Source organism: Vombatus ursinus, unplaced genomic scaffold, assembly GCF_900497805.2.
Source record: "Vombatus ursinus unplaced genomic scaffold, bare-nosed wombat genome assembly UNPS02000255.1, whole genome shotgun sequence".
Classification (NCBI taxonomy): domain Eukaryota; kingdom Metazoa; phylum Chordata; class Mammalia; order Diprotodontia; family Vombatidae; genus Vombatus; species Vombatus ursinus.
Genome location: NW_020940033.1, coordinates 314,273 through 331,435, shown reverse-complemented (window position 1 = coordinate 331,435; position 17,163 = coordinate 314,273). Strand labels below are relative to the sequence as shown.

General features: G+C 34.8%; 1 protein-coding gene across 8 annotated transcripts in view; it reads right to left on the bottom strand.

Annotated features, from left to right (window-relative positions):
* Positions 1-17,163, bottom strand: part of LOC114033336 (NAD kinase 2, mitochondrial) — a 62,637-nt gene that overhangs the window by 29,569 nt on the left and 15,905 nt on the right. For all 8 annotated transcript variants that reach the window (XM_027848859.1, XM_027848979.1, XM_027848929.1 and 5 more), the window contains exons 2-6: positions 15,105-15,193; positions 13,970-14,058; positions 12,434-12,515; positions 3,580-3,663; positions 2,117-2,253 (exon numbers count right to left, since the gene is read on the bottom strand). In XM_027848859.1, the coding sequence (XP_027704660.1) occupies positions 2,117-2,253; positions 3,580-3,663; positions 12,434-12,515; positions 13,970-14,058; positions 15,105-15,193 (481 nt within the window). The remainder of the gene's footprint in view (positions 1-2,116; positions 2,254-3,579; positions 3,664-12,433; positions 12,516-13,969; positions 14,059-15,104; positions 15,194-17,163) is intronic.

Below are 17,163 nucleotides of genomic sequence, written 5' to 3'. Positions count from 1 at the left end.
CAGAGATCCATTGCAGCAAAAAGATTTTCCCCAGAACAGTGATTAAGCAGGCTTAATTTAAATTTTAACCAATAGGGTTGCTCTTACCTCCAAGTGCCCTACTATGTCCCCAGATTTGCTCTTATAACACACCAGGGATAAAATTATAAAGGAAAAAATTTAAGTAAAAACTAGTTACCACAACATATGACTGAAGATATATCCATCTATAATTCTATCAATATTACATTATATTCTCTAACTAGAGAAAGAAAACAAATTTGGAATTGAGACACCTCAAAACATTTGCAATAAAATGGATTAAAACATATAACCCAGAAGATTAGTCTACTCACTGAGATTTTTATTTCAAATGAGTTACATGTCATGCAGATGGTAGGGATAAAGAGAAAGCTTTTTATATATTTAAAGGTCTATCAACGAAAAGTCTAACTTCAATGCCTTTTAATGGTACGTAAGTGATCCTATATCATCCTAGCCCATTCCACTAGAATGTGGGGCTCCAGCAGGTCCCTCCTAATTGCAAAAGATTTAATGTATCAGTCTAGCAAAAGCTTAGCTAAATTTAGTGAATTAAGGAAAGACATATACTTTATATAGACTCAATTCATTCAACATTATTAAGTGCCAATTGTGTGTAAGGCACTGTGCTACTTAATGGGAATATGAAGACAGAAAAAAAATAGACCCTCTCCCCTTTAAACAGCTGACATTCTCCTGTAAGTGTTAAATTTTACTAGAATATCAGTAAAATGACAGAGGTAGGGAACCTGCTCCCTCGAATATCACGTATGGCCTTTTGACTGAGTTCAAGTTTCACTGAATAAATCCTTTTATTAGATTTGTTCTGTGAAGTTTGGATTCAGTCAAAGGGCTCCATTTGAGGACTTAGAAGTGCATATGTGGCTTCGAGGCCACAGGCTCCCCACCCCTGTGCTAGATTATGTGCTACCTCCAAATCATCATTCAATTATACAAAACATTTGGAATTTAGAAGGTATTTGTGCTAGCAGTGGAGACACAAGACAAAAACAAAACCACCCCTGAGTTCAAGGAACTTTTTTTCTACTGGGGGATACTGACCTTATTAAAAAATACAAAGTAATTTGTGAAGGGAAAGAGTTCTAACAATTAGAAAAACTTTAGAGAAGACTTAACATTTGAACTTATCTTTGAAGGAAGGAGATTCCAAGAGATAAACTGAAGAGATAGTACAATTCAAGCATAAAAAATGGTGCTGGTATAAATGTATGGGGACAGGAGACAGAGCACTAGCTGAGGTACTGTTAGTAGTGCAGTCATACTGGAATGTATCAACTGGAGGAACGTGAAATATCACTGGAAAGAAAAGATGGAACTAGAATGTAGAATGCTATAACTTTTAGGCTTAAGAGTATACATTTTATTCTAAATGCAACAGGCAACTCTGAAAAAAGGACAGATAGTAAGATTTGTGCTTATGGGAAAAAGAAAAAAAAAAAACTTTGGCAGTTGTATTGAAGATGGATTGGAGAGAGGAAAGAATGGAAGCCAAATCTGAGTGGACAGACAGTGATGGATGCAACAAAGAGTAAAAAAGCCTGGAATGATTCTGAAGTTATGACCAGACTGAGGATAGTAAGGCGTTCAATAGAAATCTTGAGAGATGAGTCAGAGAAAGAGTAGGTTGGGGTGAGGGAGGTGATATCTATAAAAGCCAAAAATAAGTATATGAAACAATGATGTCACAGCTGGAAGAAAATATATGTGAAGGTAGCTTCTATGATAAGTGGTTGAAAAATCTATGTCTGGCATCTGCTAAAAAAAAAAAAAATCCACATTCTCTGACACATCCAATTCTTAATTATCTATGTTAATGGGGGGGAAGGGGAAATCATAAATGAATGAAAAATCTTTATTTAACCCCAAAAAACATTCATAACTAAAGTCTCCTGACTATTCGATGGAGTGTTCTCTTAACAGTTTTAAGTACTTTATTCAAGTAATAAATTATAAAGTACCTCAGAATAGACAAATATAAAAAATAGTTGATGTAATCTCAAAATTGAAAACAAAAAGCCAATGTAACCTTAAATGAAGTGTAATATTGACAATATCCCTAATTCCATTAACCTACTCTGATCATGGATTCTTGTACTGTTGAGGGCCTTGCTGTGTTGATCCAAACTCAGCTGCTGTTCATGGAGATCTACAGGAATTGGGTTTATTCCAGTTCCTTCAAGGTATAACCTGATTCGCTGTCTCCATAGCCACCTTGAAGAAGGGGAATAAAAGACCAATTTCAGAGCAGCATACATGAGCACAATAAAGATTATATATTGCAACAATTACATCAAATATACAAACCAATCATTTTATGAATAAATTATGCCTGAAAAAACAAACTGAAGAAAGTCAAGAAATGGCCTATTTAAGGCAGGTGTCTCTTAAAAGTAGAATTACAGCTTTGTTATTCTTTGAAAATCCTAAATGGATTTATTAAGGAAAGATTTAGAAAGTCTGTTCAAAAATCCATTGTTATCTCATTAACATAACTAAGCAATGTTTTCCTGAATTCCAATTCTAATTGAGATAACAATAAGGTGCATTTAAATTTAAATAGTAATTTAAATGAAATTTCTACTTAATTAAACCTCCAAGTTTTCATTCCCCAATTCTTCAATGCTAATTTCAAGAACAGACACAAAAAGCGTGTGCGCACATGTAAAATTTAATGAGATTGATCATTCTAAGAAGGCTTCTTCTTAAGTATAAATATTTCAGAAAGGTACCCAAACTCTTTGGAGGGACAAGAATATTATCTGACATTCCTGTATAATAGTTAAACTAGTAACAAATAGTCAAATTAGATTTAGTGTGGCTTTATGAATACTCCAGGGAATAGTTTCCTCAGTGTATAAGAGCTATCCTAGAAAAATATAAAATTGCAAGACTAACCTGGTCACCTTCAAATAAACTTGGGCATTCTTCTTGACATATCTGGCTACTTAGTACTTTATAAGAGTAACCTGCTGCCATTACTATCACTACTTACTAGAGTGGGAGGGAAGTATCTGAAAAGTCAAGATGGGACATGAAGAGTAGCACTAGAATTAGAATTTAAAAAACTCAACTACTCTTATTGCTACGGGTAAACTAGAGCAAAAGAAAATGAAATCACAGAAAAATGAAAAACCCGATTCTAGCCAATAATTTCAACTATATGACCTACTAAACTACTACAAACATGTAGTAAAGTGCATTAAATAAAGAATCAACCTCTTTAAATGCAGGGAAACTATTACTAGCAGCTACATTAAAATCACATATCAAGTATTTGTCATGGCCATAATTTTAATTATTCCTAAGCAGGGCTGAGGGAAGGCAAACTGCACCCACTTTACTGTGGTGACTCAGTTAATCAGTTACCTTTTATAATGATTAATTTGAAAATGTAATATAATTAGTATTACATCAAGTTACCCAGTTCATATTCATTCATTTTAAAAGACTTTTACTTACCTACAAAATAATTTCTACTCATAAAATTTTATCTCAAGAGTTTTTATAAATGTAAAAAGAGTAACAAGATCATCCTACCTGAACTCACCACGATAAAGCTTCTGTAGTGCTTCTGGAAAGGAGTGTGTATAGCGCACAGGCAGACATAAATGACCCTCAGACCTTTGTTTTATAGATTCAGTTGGTTTGGGGAGAGGAAGAAGAGAGATCTTTCATTTGTAAGAATATTAACATCAAGAATCAGGTAGGTAACACATTAACATTTATACCAAGTTGTATTTTATCTTGTAAAATAAACTCATTTTCCATTGTAAAACAATAGCAAATCAATTTAAAATTAAAATCTATACTCCACACAATGTATAAAATAATAGCATAGTAATATTAATATATGGTACGTACTATATAGTAATAGTTAACGTAGTCTACATCAAATTAAAATTGAAAGTTAAGTTATTTAAAAGGCTATACCCTTAAGTAATTTATATAATTAAGTAATTATAAGTTATTTAAAATTAATGGAAGACCAAAACTGAGAATACCTTTTTCTTTTCTTTTCTTTTTGAGATTAGGTCTATTTCACCCACACTGAATTTCCAGACCAAAATTGTGACTTGCTCATTTTCACCCTGGACTATTTCCATTTCCTTAGTTCATCTCACAGCCCTTTGCTCTCAGGGTTTCACTATACTAGTCCTGGACTTTGTGTGGATTTTCATTTGGCTCTAAATCTACTACAATTCAGAACTCCCAAGTTCAAGTGATCTATCAGCCTCTGCAATTTCTAACAAGAGATATGGGCATCACCTCACCTACCTTCAAAATGAAAAATTCTGTAGAGGATAGTTAAATATGAATCAGCACAACAATGGTGTTAATATGTAACAAAAGAATTTTTTAATAACAGAAGCATAAGAGCTGAGGAAAAACCCTGACAAATTTAGAACCTCTAAAAAGTTAACTCTTGATTATACTTGTTGTTGTGGGCAAAGATGAGCCCTATGAAGAAAACAAAAGCATAACAGAATTAAAACTTTTTCCTGCCCTTCCAGAGGGAAAGTAATTAGGGTAAACAGAAAACTACTCTCTATTATACACCTCCTAGGGCTATACCGGTGATGTCTATGTTATGCTAGCAACCTCTTCCTTCTAAATAATTAAGAAAATTTTCAGATAATGAATCATGTTTATGAGAAAGCTCCTAGTTAGGAGCTCCCTAAAAAATTTAGATTAAGCCTGAAAATGACAAGTAATCACAAAGTCTTTAAAGGAATTGCATATAAGACACAAATCCACTTTTTCTGTTCCCAATAAGGAGAACATAAGATACCACTTACCCATCCCATCTTACTAGGCTTCCCCACAGTCCATTTCTTGCTCTCTACCAGAATACATACACCCTATTAAAACCTTAAACCCTATAACAACTCAGTTTCTATCTTTCTTTTAAAGTCCTCTATACAACCAAATTTTCTCAGTTTAACAATAATAAACATGACTCACAAAGCCACAACTAGCTCTGTCATTTACTGGCTGTCACTTAACTTCTCTGGCTGTAGGTGCCACTTCTATAAAGGAGGGAAATTGGACCAGATGAGCTCTGAGATCCCATCGAGCTCTAAATCTTAGAGTTAATTCACTTCCGTCAGCCAACTGGCATTTCTTAAATGCCTATTAATGTGCCAAGCATTTTTAAAAGCGCTGGAGATACAAAGAAAGACAGAAATTAGTCCCTGCTCTCAAAGAGCTAAGAGTCTAATAGGTGAGAAAACATGCAAACAACTATGTACAAATAAGATAGATTCAGGTTAAAATGGAGGCGAGAGAGAATCTCTGCAGGAAGGTACTAAGTTGGTTTGGGAAAGGCTTCTTGAAGAAGGTGTGATTTTAGCCGAAACAGAGGAAGCCAGGGAAATTAATCAGGAGACAAAGATGAGAAAAGAGCTCTAGACCTGGAAGACAGATGGTGAAAATGCTCAGTCAAAAAATGGAGTCACAGTTGAAGAACAGCAAGGAAGTCAGTGTCAGTACAAAGGAAGGAGTAAGAAGACTGGAAAGGTAAAAAAGGATCAGATTAGGAAAGGTTTTAAAAGCCAGAGGATTTTATATTTGATTCTAGGGGTAAGAGGGAGTCACTTGAAGTTATTGAATGGGGAAGAGGGAATATGATTAGACCTGTATTTTTGGAAGATCAATTTGACAGCTGAGTAAAGAGTAGATTGAAGTGGAGAGAAATTTGAGTCAGGGAGACCAATCAAGCAGGTGATTTCAATAGCCCAGGCCAGGAGATGTCCTTTATTGAACACATCTGGTTCTAACATCCCTTCAGATTCTAAAACTATAATGCTGAACACAAATTGCTATTTTTGCTACATCTGCTAAATTACTTATACTCATGCCCCTCTACTGTTACTTTTCCCTACTGCTGTCTTTGCCAGATTACATACTCCTTTTCTTCACTAAAAGCGAAATATTCATAACTATTTCACTGTCACAAACCTCCACAAAGCTCAAGTTTGTCATAACTTTTTAAGAACTTAACTTAAACATAAAATTTTTAATATTTCATATATATTGTAGAACAGAAAGAGGATTGTCAATAAGACAGAAAATCTGTATAATAGTTTGTTTTCTTTTAATGTATATAATAAATTCAACATGTAGCTAGCTTTCAAAGCTGACCTGGTAGTCTACTATTTCTTCTGACTTTTCTGATCTGGGTTTGTTTTTCAGTTTCAGTCTCAGTTTAAAAACTGAAAAGAAAAAAAAAACCTAAAACAAAAATGTACCTAAACAAATCTTCACATTTGTTATATCAAAAAATATGTCTAATTCTGCTTCTTAAGCTGCTTAACAAGCAGTAGGTAACATACTTCATCATTAGTCCTCTTAAATTATGGTTGGTCACTGTAACCAGAGTTCTTAAGTCTTTCAGTATTATTTCTCCATGTTGTAATTATCATATACACTATTCTCCTCGTTCTACTCACTTCACTCTGCATCAATTTATGTCTTCCCAGATTTCTCTGAAATCATCCCTTCTGTCATTTTTTACTGTATAATATTCCCTTACATTCTTGTGATCAATCATTCTGCAACTGCTAATTCTACTTAGTTTCTAGTTCTTTGCAACCACAAAAATGGCAGCTCTAATTATTTTCGTTACGTATGGATCCTTTTCTTCTTTCTTTGATCTTATTGGGGTATAAGGCTAGTAGTGATATTGCTGGGTCACAGGTATGCACAGTTTAATGGCTTTGGGGGAACAGTTCCAAATTGCTGGACCAATTCACTGCTTCACCTTGAAAGGATCTTCACAGTTTAGATTGGATAGTTTAGGCTTTGGTTTACTGAATTCTATCCTACTATGTTTAATTGTCTCTATATGCATCTAATCCAGTCCCCTGAACAACTTTTTTATTTTTATTTTTTGACTCAAATTACAGGTTGGTTGGTCTCCCAAACTCAAGTGTTTTTTGATGATGGTAGTTTTGCGTGTATAATTTGAGTTTTTTTCCCCATTAGACTCTCTCACTTCTTCTTTTTCCCCCTACTACTTTGAGAGTCTTGTCCTTTTGTTTCTCCAGACATATTCATTTTTAAAAATAGGATTCTGTGGTTATTGTTTTGAGTATACAATCTGAGAACTAGTTCTATTAGAGTCCCTCATTTCTCACTCCCCCCACCACTACTTCCTGAGAGTCTTATTCTTTTGTTTCTCCAGATATGTTCATTATTTGTTTTTATAGCTAACGTAATCCTTGGGGCAGCTAGGTGGTATAGTGGATAGAGCACTAGGCCTTGAGTCAGCAAGATCTGAGTTCAAATTTGGCCTCAGACACTTACTAACTATGTAACCCTGGGCAAGCCACTTAATCCTGTTTGCCTCAGTTTCCTCATTTAGAGGAGCTAGAGAAGGAAATGGCAAACCACTCCAGTGTCTTTACCAAGAAAACTCCCACAGCCAAGTCCATAGAGTCACAAAGAGTGGGATACAACAGAACAACAACAAAGGCAATGCTTTGTTAGTTTGATTGACATAGCACTGGATAAGGAAATTAATTCAGGCAGTTCTGGCAGTTACACTATAATGGATTAGCCTACCCATGAGCAATGAGTATTTGTCCATTTAGATCTCTTTCTGTCAATGGTGTTTTAATTATACTTATACAGTTCCTTTGTGTGTCCTGGTAGGTAAACTCAAGCATTTTAAATATTCTCTAGTTAATATGAATAGAATTTATATTTCTACCTCTTTTAGCTGATTTTTTTTCATAATATACATAAATATGGAAGATTCGTGTGGATTTTATATCCTGTAACTCTGCTGAAGTTCCTGTTCCAATTAATTTTTAATTGAACATCTAGTTCTCTAAGTAAATCAAATATGCAAAAATTTGTCTTTTCCTTTTAACTTCCTCAATTTCCTTCTCTTGTCTTGTTGTTTCAGCTAGCATTTCCAGCATTGTGTTTAATAGTAATGATCTTAGTAGACACACTTGTTTTACTCCTGGTATCAACAGAAAGGCCACTATACTTTTTCTCCATTAGATATGATGCTGGTTTTTGGCTTCAGATAGATACTACTGACCAAAATATGGAAAGGTCCATTCATTCTTATGCCTTCTTCTGTTTTTGCTAGACAATGTGTTGTATCTTATCAAAAGTTTGTTCAACACCTATTGATACATTGATTTTTTTTGTTGTTAATATTGTTTATAGCATTCCTAATATTAAACCAACATTGTATTAATCCAACATAGTCATAGTGAATAAACTTTTGGATGTGTTATTGTAGCTTCTTTACTAATATTTTACTCAAAATTATTAAGTTATTGTTCATTAGTAATATTTATTTTTTTCTGTTTTCTCTCCCTGATTTTAGGTATCAAAATCACATTTGTATCCAGAAGTCTGGTAAGATCCCTTCTCTTATTTTTGCAAAAAGGTTACATAATATTAGATTTAATTATTCTTTGAATGTGTGATAGAATTAACTTGTGCTCTTGTGTTTTTCTTTTTTAGAAGTACATTTATGGCTTAATTTCTTTTCTAAGCGTACATTATTTAAGTTTTCTTTCTTATCCTGTTATTCTAGGTATTTTAAATTTTTAAAAATATTCATCCATTTATTAAATTGTCAGTATTATTGGTATAGAATTGGGCAAAATAGTTTTTAATAGTTTCCTTTATTTCTTCGTTTGTTGCATTTTTTCTCCATTTTTAATACTGGTAATGTGGTTTTCCTATCTTTGTTTTTCATGATTTCTATTTTGGTGTTTAACTGGAACTTTTTCGTTTGTTGGTTTTCTAAGGATTTTTTTTTAAAGTTTCATGCCTACTTTCTTGATCTACCTCTTTTGTTGATGAAAGTGTTTAGAGATATAAAATTCCCCGTAACAACTGCTTTGGCTGCGCCCCATTCCTCGCCTCGTTGTCATTTACTTTGATGAAATTTTCTGTTGCTTCTATGATTTGTTCTTTGACTAAAAATCCTTTAGGATTATTTAGTCTCAAGTTTTAATTCTTTCTTCAACAGCCCTTTATCCACCATAGTTTTTACTGCACCATGATCAGTAAAAGATGCGTTAAGTTCGGCTTTTCTGCAATTGTAAGATTTAGATGTTGTAATAACAGTCAATTTTCATAAAGGTGCCATTTTTTCCCTTGTAAGATCATACTCAATTTTTTTGGGTAACCTATTCTCAGTTACAAGTCCATATTTTTTTGGTCTTTTAGAATATAGTATTCCAAGCTCTCTTTCCACTAAGAATGGTAGCTGCCAAAAACCTGTGTGAGCTTATTGCTACTCAGCACATAAATATTTTCCTTATGGCTATTTGCAATAGTTTTTTTTTTGATCTGGAAGCTCTAGATTTTGATTGATATTTCTAGGAGTTTTCATTTTGGGGTTTCTTTCATGAGATGACTGGTGGATTTGTTCTCTTTTCACATTGCTATCTGTTTCTGATAAATTCGGACAGGTTTCATTTGCAATTTCTTGAACTATTGTATCAGGGTTCTTGTTTTTTTAATCATGACTATCAGGTAGTCCAACGATTCAAAGATTTTTTTCTTCTTAACCTATCTTTCAAGTTAGTTGTTTTTAATGAGATACTTTCTATTTTCCTTTTTTTTTTTAAGTTTTTTGACTTTAATATTTGTTGTCTCACTGAATCATTAACTTCTTTTGTTCATTCTAATTTTTCACTCAGATAGTCTGTTACTTGGATAAGGCTTTTGTCCATTATACAAAGCTGTTACTTCCCTTTCTAAATCTTTCAAACTCATTTCCCCCCAATCCTTTCCTCCAGACCTCTCATTTAATTTGTAATATCATTTTAAAATTCTTCCTTCATTTTATCCAGGAATTCTAGTTGACTGTGTTTTCCCTTGACGCTTTTTTGTGGATGCTTTAGCACTCATCCTCTTCTTCTGGGTTTGGGCATTGTATATCCCTGGCTCCTTAACAGTTCTTTTTCATCAATGATTTCTTTTTATTACTTTCTTCCAATCTTACTTCCAGAATTGAGACTTTAGGTTAGGACAAGGCTCTATGTACTTTGGGAGGGAACATCGGGGCCTTGTTGACAGTCTTCTACTTTCTCGTAAGATTGAGTGTTGTCTTCTTCAAGGATCTCAGGAGTGACTCATACCAGTGAACTGCAAAATCTCAGCACTCCCCAAACAGTCTGATCTAAGGCACAGTCTCATCACTGCCCTCCATGCTGAGCTCTGCTGAATGGAGCATAAATAGACAGCCGCTGGCCCCAGACTCAGTCAGCTAGTCAGAAGACTCTGCAGTTTCAAAGCAAAAGAACTGCAGACTCACCCCCACTCCTGGCTCCCTGCCTTGCTTACTCAACTATAAGATCCAAGCCTCAATCTGTGGGCCAAATCTGGATTCTGCTGTGTGGTCAGAACAACAGAGCTGTCAAATCATCCCTGTTCCACAATCCCTGTCCTAGTACAGATCTGCAAGCCCCAGCCTCCATTCTTCCTCAATCCTGCTCCATAACAGTAATATAGTATAGGCTCACCATTAGTCTATGCTGCTACATAGCCAAAGGCTGTAGCCCTTGTCTAGGCTGGAAGGTTCCAGGATCCTACTCCTCAATAAGAACAATATAGCTTCTAGCTTGCCTCTACTCCTGCTCCCTACCACAGCTCTACAGTCAATGGGGAGGGCAGCCAGTCAGGAAGGTTTCTGCAGAGCCTTCCAGTAGGATGGGACCCGTAGCTCTGTACTCAGGCAGGAAGCAGGAAAAAAGAAAGATAAGGAAGAAAAGGAATATTAAGCTGAATGAATTATTAGATTAATTAGACTTGACTGACCTATGTCAGACAACCTATGTCTGAATTTGGTCACAAATATCAGTTATGTGCTAGGGCAAAAAAGGAATCACAAAAGTGATGCTTGCATTTCATAGGTTTTATATTTGTACCTCATTTCAAGGGTCAGGCATCCTTTCATTAAGAGTAATAATCAATGAGGCTTTTGTTAAACAAATAATTACGCAACAGCCATAATAGCTCAACTCATTTATTTACATAGCACTGGACTAGTTATATACACATAGTACTTTATGTGTATAAAGTGCTTTCTAAATTTGATGTTATTCTTGCAATATCCAGAACATACAGACACATCTATAAATATGTATTTTTGGTGCATGGTCATTTGTCTTCACTGAAATGAACTATGAGTGTTCCTAGTTCCAGCCTGTATTTTTCTTTATTCTTTACCCCATTCTACTGAGCCTATATTGCTGTCATCTGACTTATAAATACCCAAATGGGTCAAATGAGTATTCAGAAATGGAATAAAATTGTAGCAGGAGGAAATGAAGCTGGGTTTTAAAGATTATAAGATAACCACAACTTGTTCCTAAGAGAACAAGTATAGCAAGTAGCTTAAGAAAACAAAGGTTTAGCTATCTTTGTGCCTGAAGGCAAGGAGACAGAAGGCATAACCTCTTATAAGCCCTTCTGAATTGTTCCATGTGCAAAACCAGATAAAATGGGATATCTTCCTGGCTATGCCACACCATTTCCAGATATCTCGTGAGTTTACACAAAATAGAGTTTTTAGATTGAGAAAAGATTTTCATAAATTGTGGAAAAAATTACCATTTAAAAATAACTTCAAGAATCACTTTAATGCTGTACATGTATACACAAATCTAAACTACCTCTACAGATATAAGAGCAAGCACTCAAATTACCTGCTGAATAGGCAAATCAAATTTCCAAAGAAGCTGGGCTATGGTATACCCATACAATAATAACATGACAAGCTTGGTTGAGGTCATGGCACTGTTTCCTATATCTGGGTTAAAAAGGCTTCTTGCCAAGGACAAAGGAATCCACAAATTCACCACAGTAAGATTCTCCAATATTCAGCTAACTCAAGGACTACTCTCTGAAGTAATTACTGACATAGACACACTCTCACTCTCCAAACTAACATGACAAAAAAGATTGCCACTGTGGAAACTAGCTCTCCCCTCAGTGAGGATTCTCCACCACCCAACCCAGCTAGAACCATACTTTCCTCCCATGAATGAGTTATTACTCTGAACCAGCTGAATGAAAGGAACTATACTAAAGGGAATGCCCAACTCTCTGTGCAAGAATCCTCACTCACAGACAACAGACAATCCAAATGATTTTGGACCCCAGCTCCATTCCATACAGCAGCTTAAAAACCAAAAATAGTGCTAGGCTTCCAAAAAATGCTTCTCACTTTAGAGATACGACCCCAACCCAAATTACCAATATAGTAGGTTGGAAGAGGGAGTAAAAGACTAACTCCTGATACATGAGAATGATCAAAGGGGATAATGTGTGTGAATCAGCACGAATTGACTTAATTTTCTTATTTAGCAATGTTTGTTCATTTTTAAAAGGGAATTTCCTATGTTTTCCTTACCGTTCTGGATCAGTGTTTACTCCGATAACTGGTTTAAACCTGTCCAAGACCTTACTGGCTGCCAGCAGCATTGTGCCATCACCTAGGAAACATGATAAGGCAAAATTAACCTTACCCATCTGTGTTAAAACCAGTTGTTGATATCAAAACTCAGGTACTATTTTCTCTTCTGTCATCCCTCATCCACTCCTCCCCAACATATGATTTATCTTATCTTCCATCATATTCCCATTCGTTCCTTACAAAAATCCTTACCTGTTCATCACTCACTTAATGAGGAAATATACTACAATTAACAATAACAATCTGCTGCAGATCTGACAATATCATTCATACAGAGTCTTTGCATTAATATCCACAGTGATCAATAACCAACTCAAGTACCAATCAATCAACAAGCATTTATTATAAGCACTTACTATATAGCAGACACCATACTAAGAACTGGGGGTACAAAGGCAAAAACACTGTCCCTGCCCTCAAAGAGCTCACATTCTGAAGAAGAGAAACATGCAAATAACTATTAGATACAAAGTATATTCAATGTAAGTGGAAGGTAATCTCACAGAGAAGGCATGGAGTGGAGGGAGAAGGGATTGAGGAGTATCCTCTCAGATACTGGAAAGATCTTTTTGGTAAACTTAGCCTATGAAGAAGGAAACCAGAAGACAGAGATAAAGAAAGCAGGTATAAGGGTCAGCCAGTGAAAATGCACAGGCTCAGGAGATAAAAACAATGATATTACCAACATCTATATAACACTTGAAAGTTTCTTATTTTATCCTCACAACAACCCTAAGAGGTAGGTGCTATTATTATCTCCATTTTACAGACAAGGAAACTGAGGCAAAGAGAGGTTAAATGATTTGCCCACAGTCACAGCTAGTAAATGTCTGAAACTGGATTTGAACTCAGGTCTTCCTGATTCCAGATTCAGCATTCCATCCTCTGTACCAATTAGCTAAAGGTACTATCTTGTGTGATGAACAATAAGAAGGTCAGTGTTACTGGATCACAGAGTACATGGAAGAGACTAAAGTGTGAGAAGACTGGAAAGTGAAGAAGGATCCAGGTTGTAAAGAGCTATAAAAGTTAAATAGAGAAGATCCTGGAGGTAACAGAAAACCACTCAAGTTTACTGAATGTGGTGTGTTTTTTTTGCTTTTGTTCTTTTTGGGGTGGGAAAGGGGAGAGTTGTGCAATTTTTCCAAATTAATTTTACAAAACAAATTATATTTTACAAAATGTTTTTAAAAGAAAAAGCTGATATATGTAAATCCTAATTACTCCAGCCAACCATTTGACTCACACTATATGTAAAACTTTCATTCTTTGAAAAATACATAACACAACACAATAATAATGCAAAACTCTTCATATGGTACCTATGTGTTGGCTCTTGAATTGTTGAGAAATCATAATGATCTCATATGGCCCTGAGAGCTCTACTATGCAAGGGTACCGTGTATTTTCAAATACATTTAGCAAACAAATGTTTCTATATCCCCCACCATGCTTGTCCTATAAGAATATTACCTCCTGCAGCTATAACAGCATCTGCCCATCGAACAGTCTCTTCGTCATATTCTCTCCTCTTCACCAAACGAACTTCAATTCCCTCATTCCTAACAGGTATAAGAAAGTTGAATGTAAGGAACAAAATCTTACTCTAATTATTATGTATTTCATTGCTTCAAATTTTCCAGGATAAAACAAAAAATAGTAAGACTGAAAAGTCTTTTTTTTAACTATTAATTAAAGTTTGGGGATCAGATCGACTTCCTTTACCAACCAAAAAACTTATACCAAAACTGAACAGCTTGATTTCTGATGTGTTAAAGAAAAGGAAACCAACAGAAGGCTTACAGTTAAGGGAGGAAATAAAAAAAGCATAAAACTTGATCAGCAATCCCTGAATTTCAGTATGGAATGCTATTATGCTGCTGTTTCAAATTACAAACATACAACCTCATTTAGCCATGCTGATAAATCCTAAATTTCCAATGATTTTTACACCACTTACATTCATATCCAATAAATTACTTAAGGTGCTGTACAATCAGAATGGTTTATTTATCACCATAAACTTTTCTTAAGAATTTTCTTCTTAATTTACAGATAAGTTTTTTAAAGGAAAAAAAAATTTGAGTTTTTCCTTTTTAATATTTTTAAATGGCAACATTAATGCTACCAACTTTTTAAAAAGCTCACAAATCTAGTCTCTGAATTTCCAACTGCCATCTATATTATTATTATTATTATTTTTTTTTTGCTTAGGCAGTTGGGGTTAAGTGACTTGCCCAAGGTCACACAGCTAGTAAGTGTCAAGTGTTTGGTCTGAGGCTGCATTTGAACTCAGGTCCTCCTGACTTCAGGGCTGGTACAGGCCGGTATCCACTGCACCACCTAGCTGCCCCTGCCATCTGTATTATAACTCCTCTGGTTGCTGACCTTAAAGGACTGGACTGGGGTTAGCATTATGCAGTGAAACGAGTACTGTTCTAGATTTAAAGTCTGAGAACTTGAGTTCAAATTCTATCTCTATAACTTACTACCTGGGTAACCTTGGATAAGCGCCTTAACTTCTCTGGGACCCAGGTTTGGCAACTTAATACACAAATGTTTGAAGCCCATGAGCCAAAAGGTTATCCTAGTTTTTCAGAAGTCTTACCGTAAACTATCCAGAATATGCTCTACATTCCTGGTATGAATATGATGTCGCTCAAGTAATCCATTGTAGCTGGATCCTTTTAGTGCAAGCTATAGAAAAAAAAATTACCCATTATAGTATTAGAAGAAAAACGTCTAAAAACAATCCAGGGTACAATATAAAACTTTTTACTTACCATAAAAAAGCCAAATTCACCTGGGGGGGGGGCAGTGAGAGTAGAAATTATAATTGCCCATAAAGTTGCATTTAATAAATTAAAATTTGTATATCCTATACTAAGATAAAGTCAAAATAGGTACATGATTTAGATATAAAGACTGATACTACAAGCAAACTAGGAGAGCAAGAAATAGTTTACCTATCAGATCTACAGAAAAGAGAAGAATTTATGACCAAACAAGAGATAGAGAACATCATGAAAGGCAAAATGGATAATTTTGATTACACTAAATTGAAAAGTTTTTGCAACCAAAGCCAATGCAACCAAGATTAGGAGGGAAGCAGAAAACTGGGAAAGAATTTTTATAACCAATGTCTCTGATAAAGGCCTCATTTCTAAAATATAGAGAGAACTGAGTCATATTTATAAGAATACAAGTCATTCCCCAATTGATAAATGGTCAAAGGATATGAACAAGCAGTTCTCAGAGGAAGAAACTAAAGACATACGAAAAAAAGCTCTAAATCACTACTGATTAAAGAAATGCAAATCAAAACAACTCTGAGGTATCACATCTATTAGATTGGCTAACATGAGAAAACAGGATAATGATAAATGTTGGAGAAGATGTGGGAAAACTGTAATACTAATGCATTGTTGGTGTTATAGTGAACTGATCCAGCCATGCTGCAGAATAATTTGTAACTATGCCCAAAGACTTATAAAATTGTGCATATCCTTTGAACCAGCAACACCACTTCTAGGTCTGTATCCTAAAGAGATCATAAAAATGGGAAAAGGACCAACATGTACAAAAATATTTATAGCAGCTCTTTTTGTGGTGACCAAGAACTAGAAATTGAGGGGATGCCCATCAATTGGGGAATGGCTGAACAAGTTGTGGTATATGAATGTAATGGAATACTACTGTGCTATAAGAAATGATGAGCAGATGGACTTCAGAAAAACCTGGAAAGACTTATATGAACTGATGCTGAGTGAAATGAGCAGAACCAGAAGAACGTTATTACACTGTTACAGCCACATTGTGTGATGACTGACTTTGATAGACATAGCTCTTCTAAGCAATGCAAGGATCTAAGACAACTCCAAAAGACTCATGATGGAAAATGCTATCCACATCCAGAGAAAGAACTATGGAGTCTGAATGCAGATGAAAGCATACTTTTTGCTCCCCTTTTCTTTGTTGTTTTGTTTTATTGCTTCATTCTTGGGTTTCCTCCCGTCAGTTCTAATTCTTCTTTACATCATGACTAATGGGAAAATATGATTAGAGCCTATATCGGATTGCTCTCCGTCTTGGGGAGGGGAGAGGAGAGGAAGGAGAAGAAAATTTAAAATTCAAATCTTATGGAAGTGAATGTTGAAAACTAAAAACAAATAAATTATTAAAAATAAATTAAAACTTGGTTTTAATACAAAGTTGACATTTACTTCCATCTATAACTCTGAACAATAGCAACAACAAAATATCATAACTAAGACAAACATGGATACCTAAATTCTAGAAGTAGTTTGTCTATTTTCTTGCTTATTTCCCCCTCCATTTTTGCTGTTGCCATTAAGGTTCAAAAGTCACTGACAAGTATATATTATGAAAAGTCCATGAAATTGGCTTAACTAAAGGCCAAAGATAAATTTCTCAAGTAATATTTAAGTGTATTTGTTTCACATCGTGATTTCTCAACTGCTCACTCTTACTTAGATATGCCTCAAAAATAATTTTCAACCTGGAACAATTTAAACCAAAACATATAACTGAGTCTACCTCAAGTAAATGAAACATAAAAGATATTTATTTCAATATTTTTGTCCCCTTTTTTACCAATCTAGGAAGTCTGTCTTTTAAACTTTTTTAATAATGATTGAGTGAAGTTC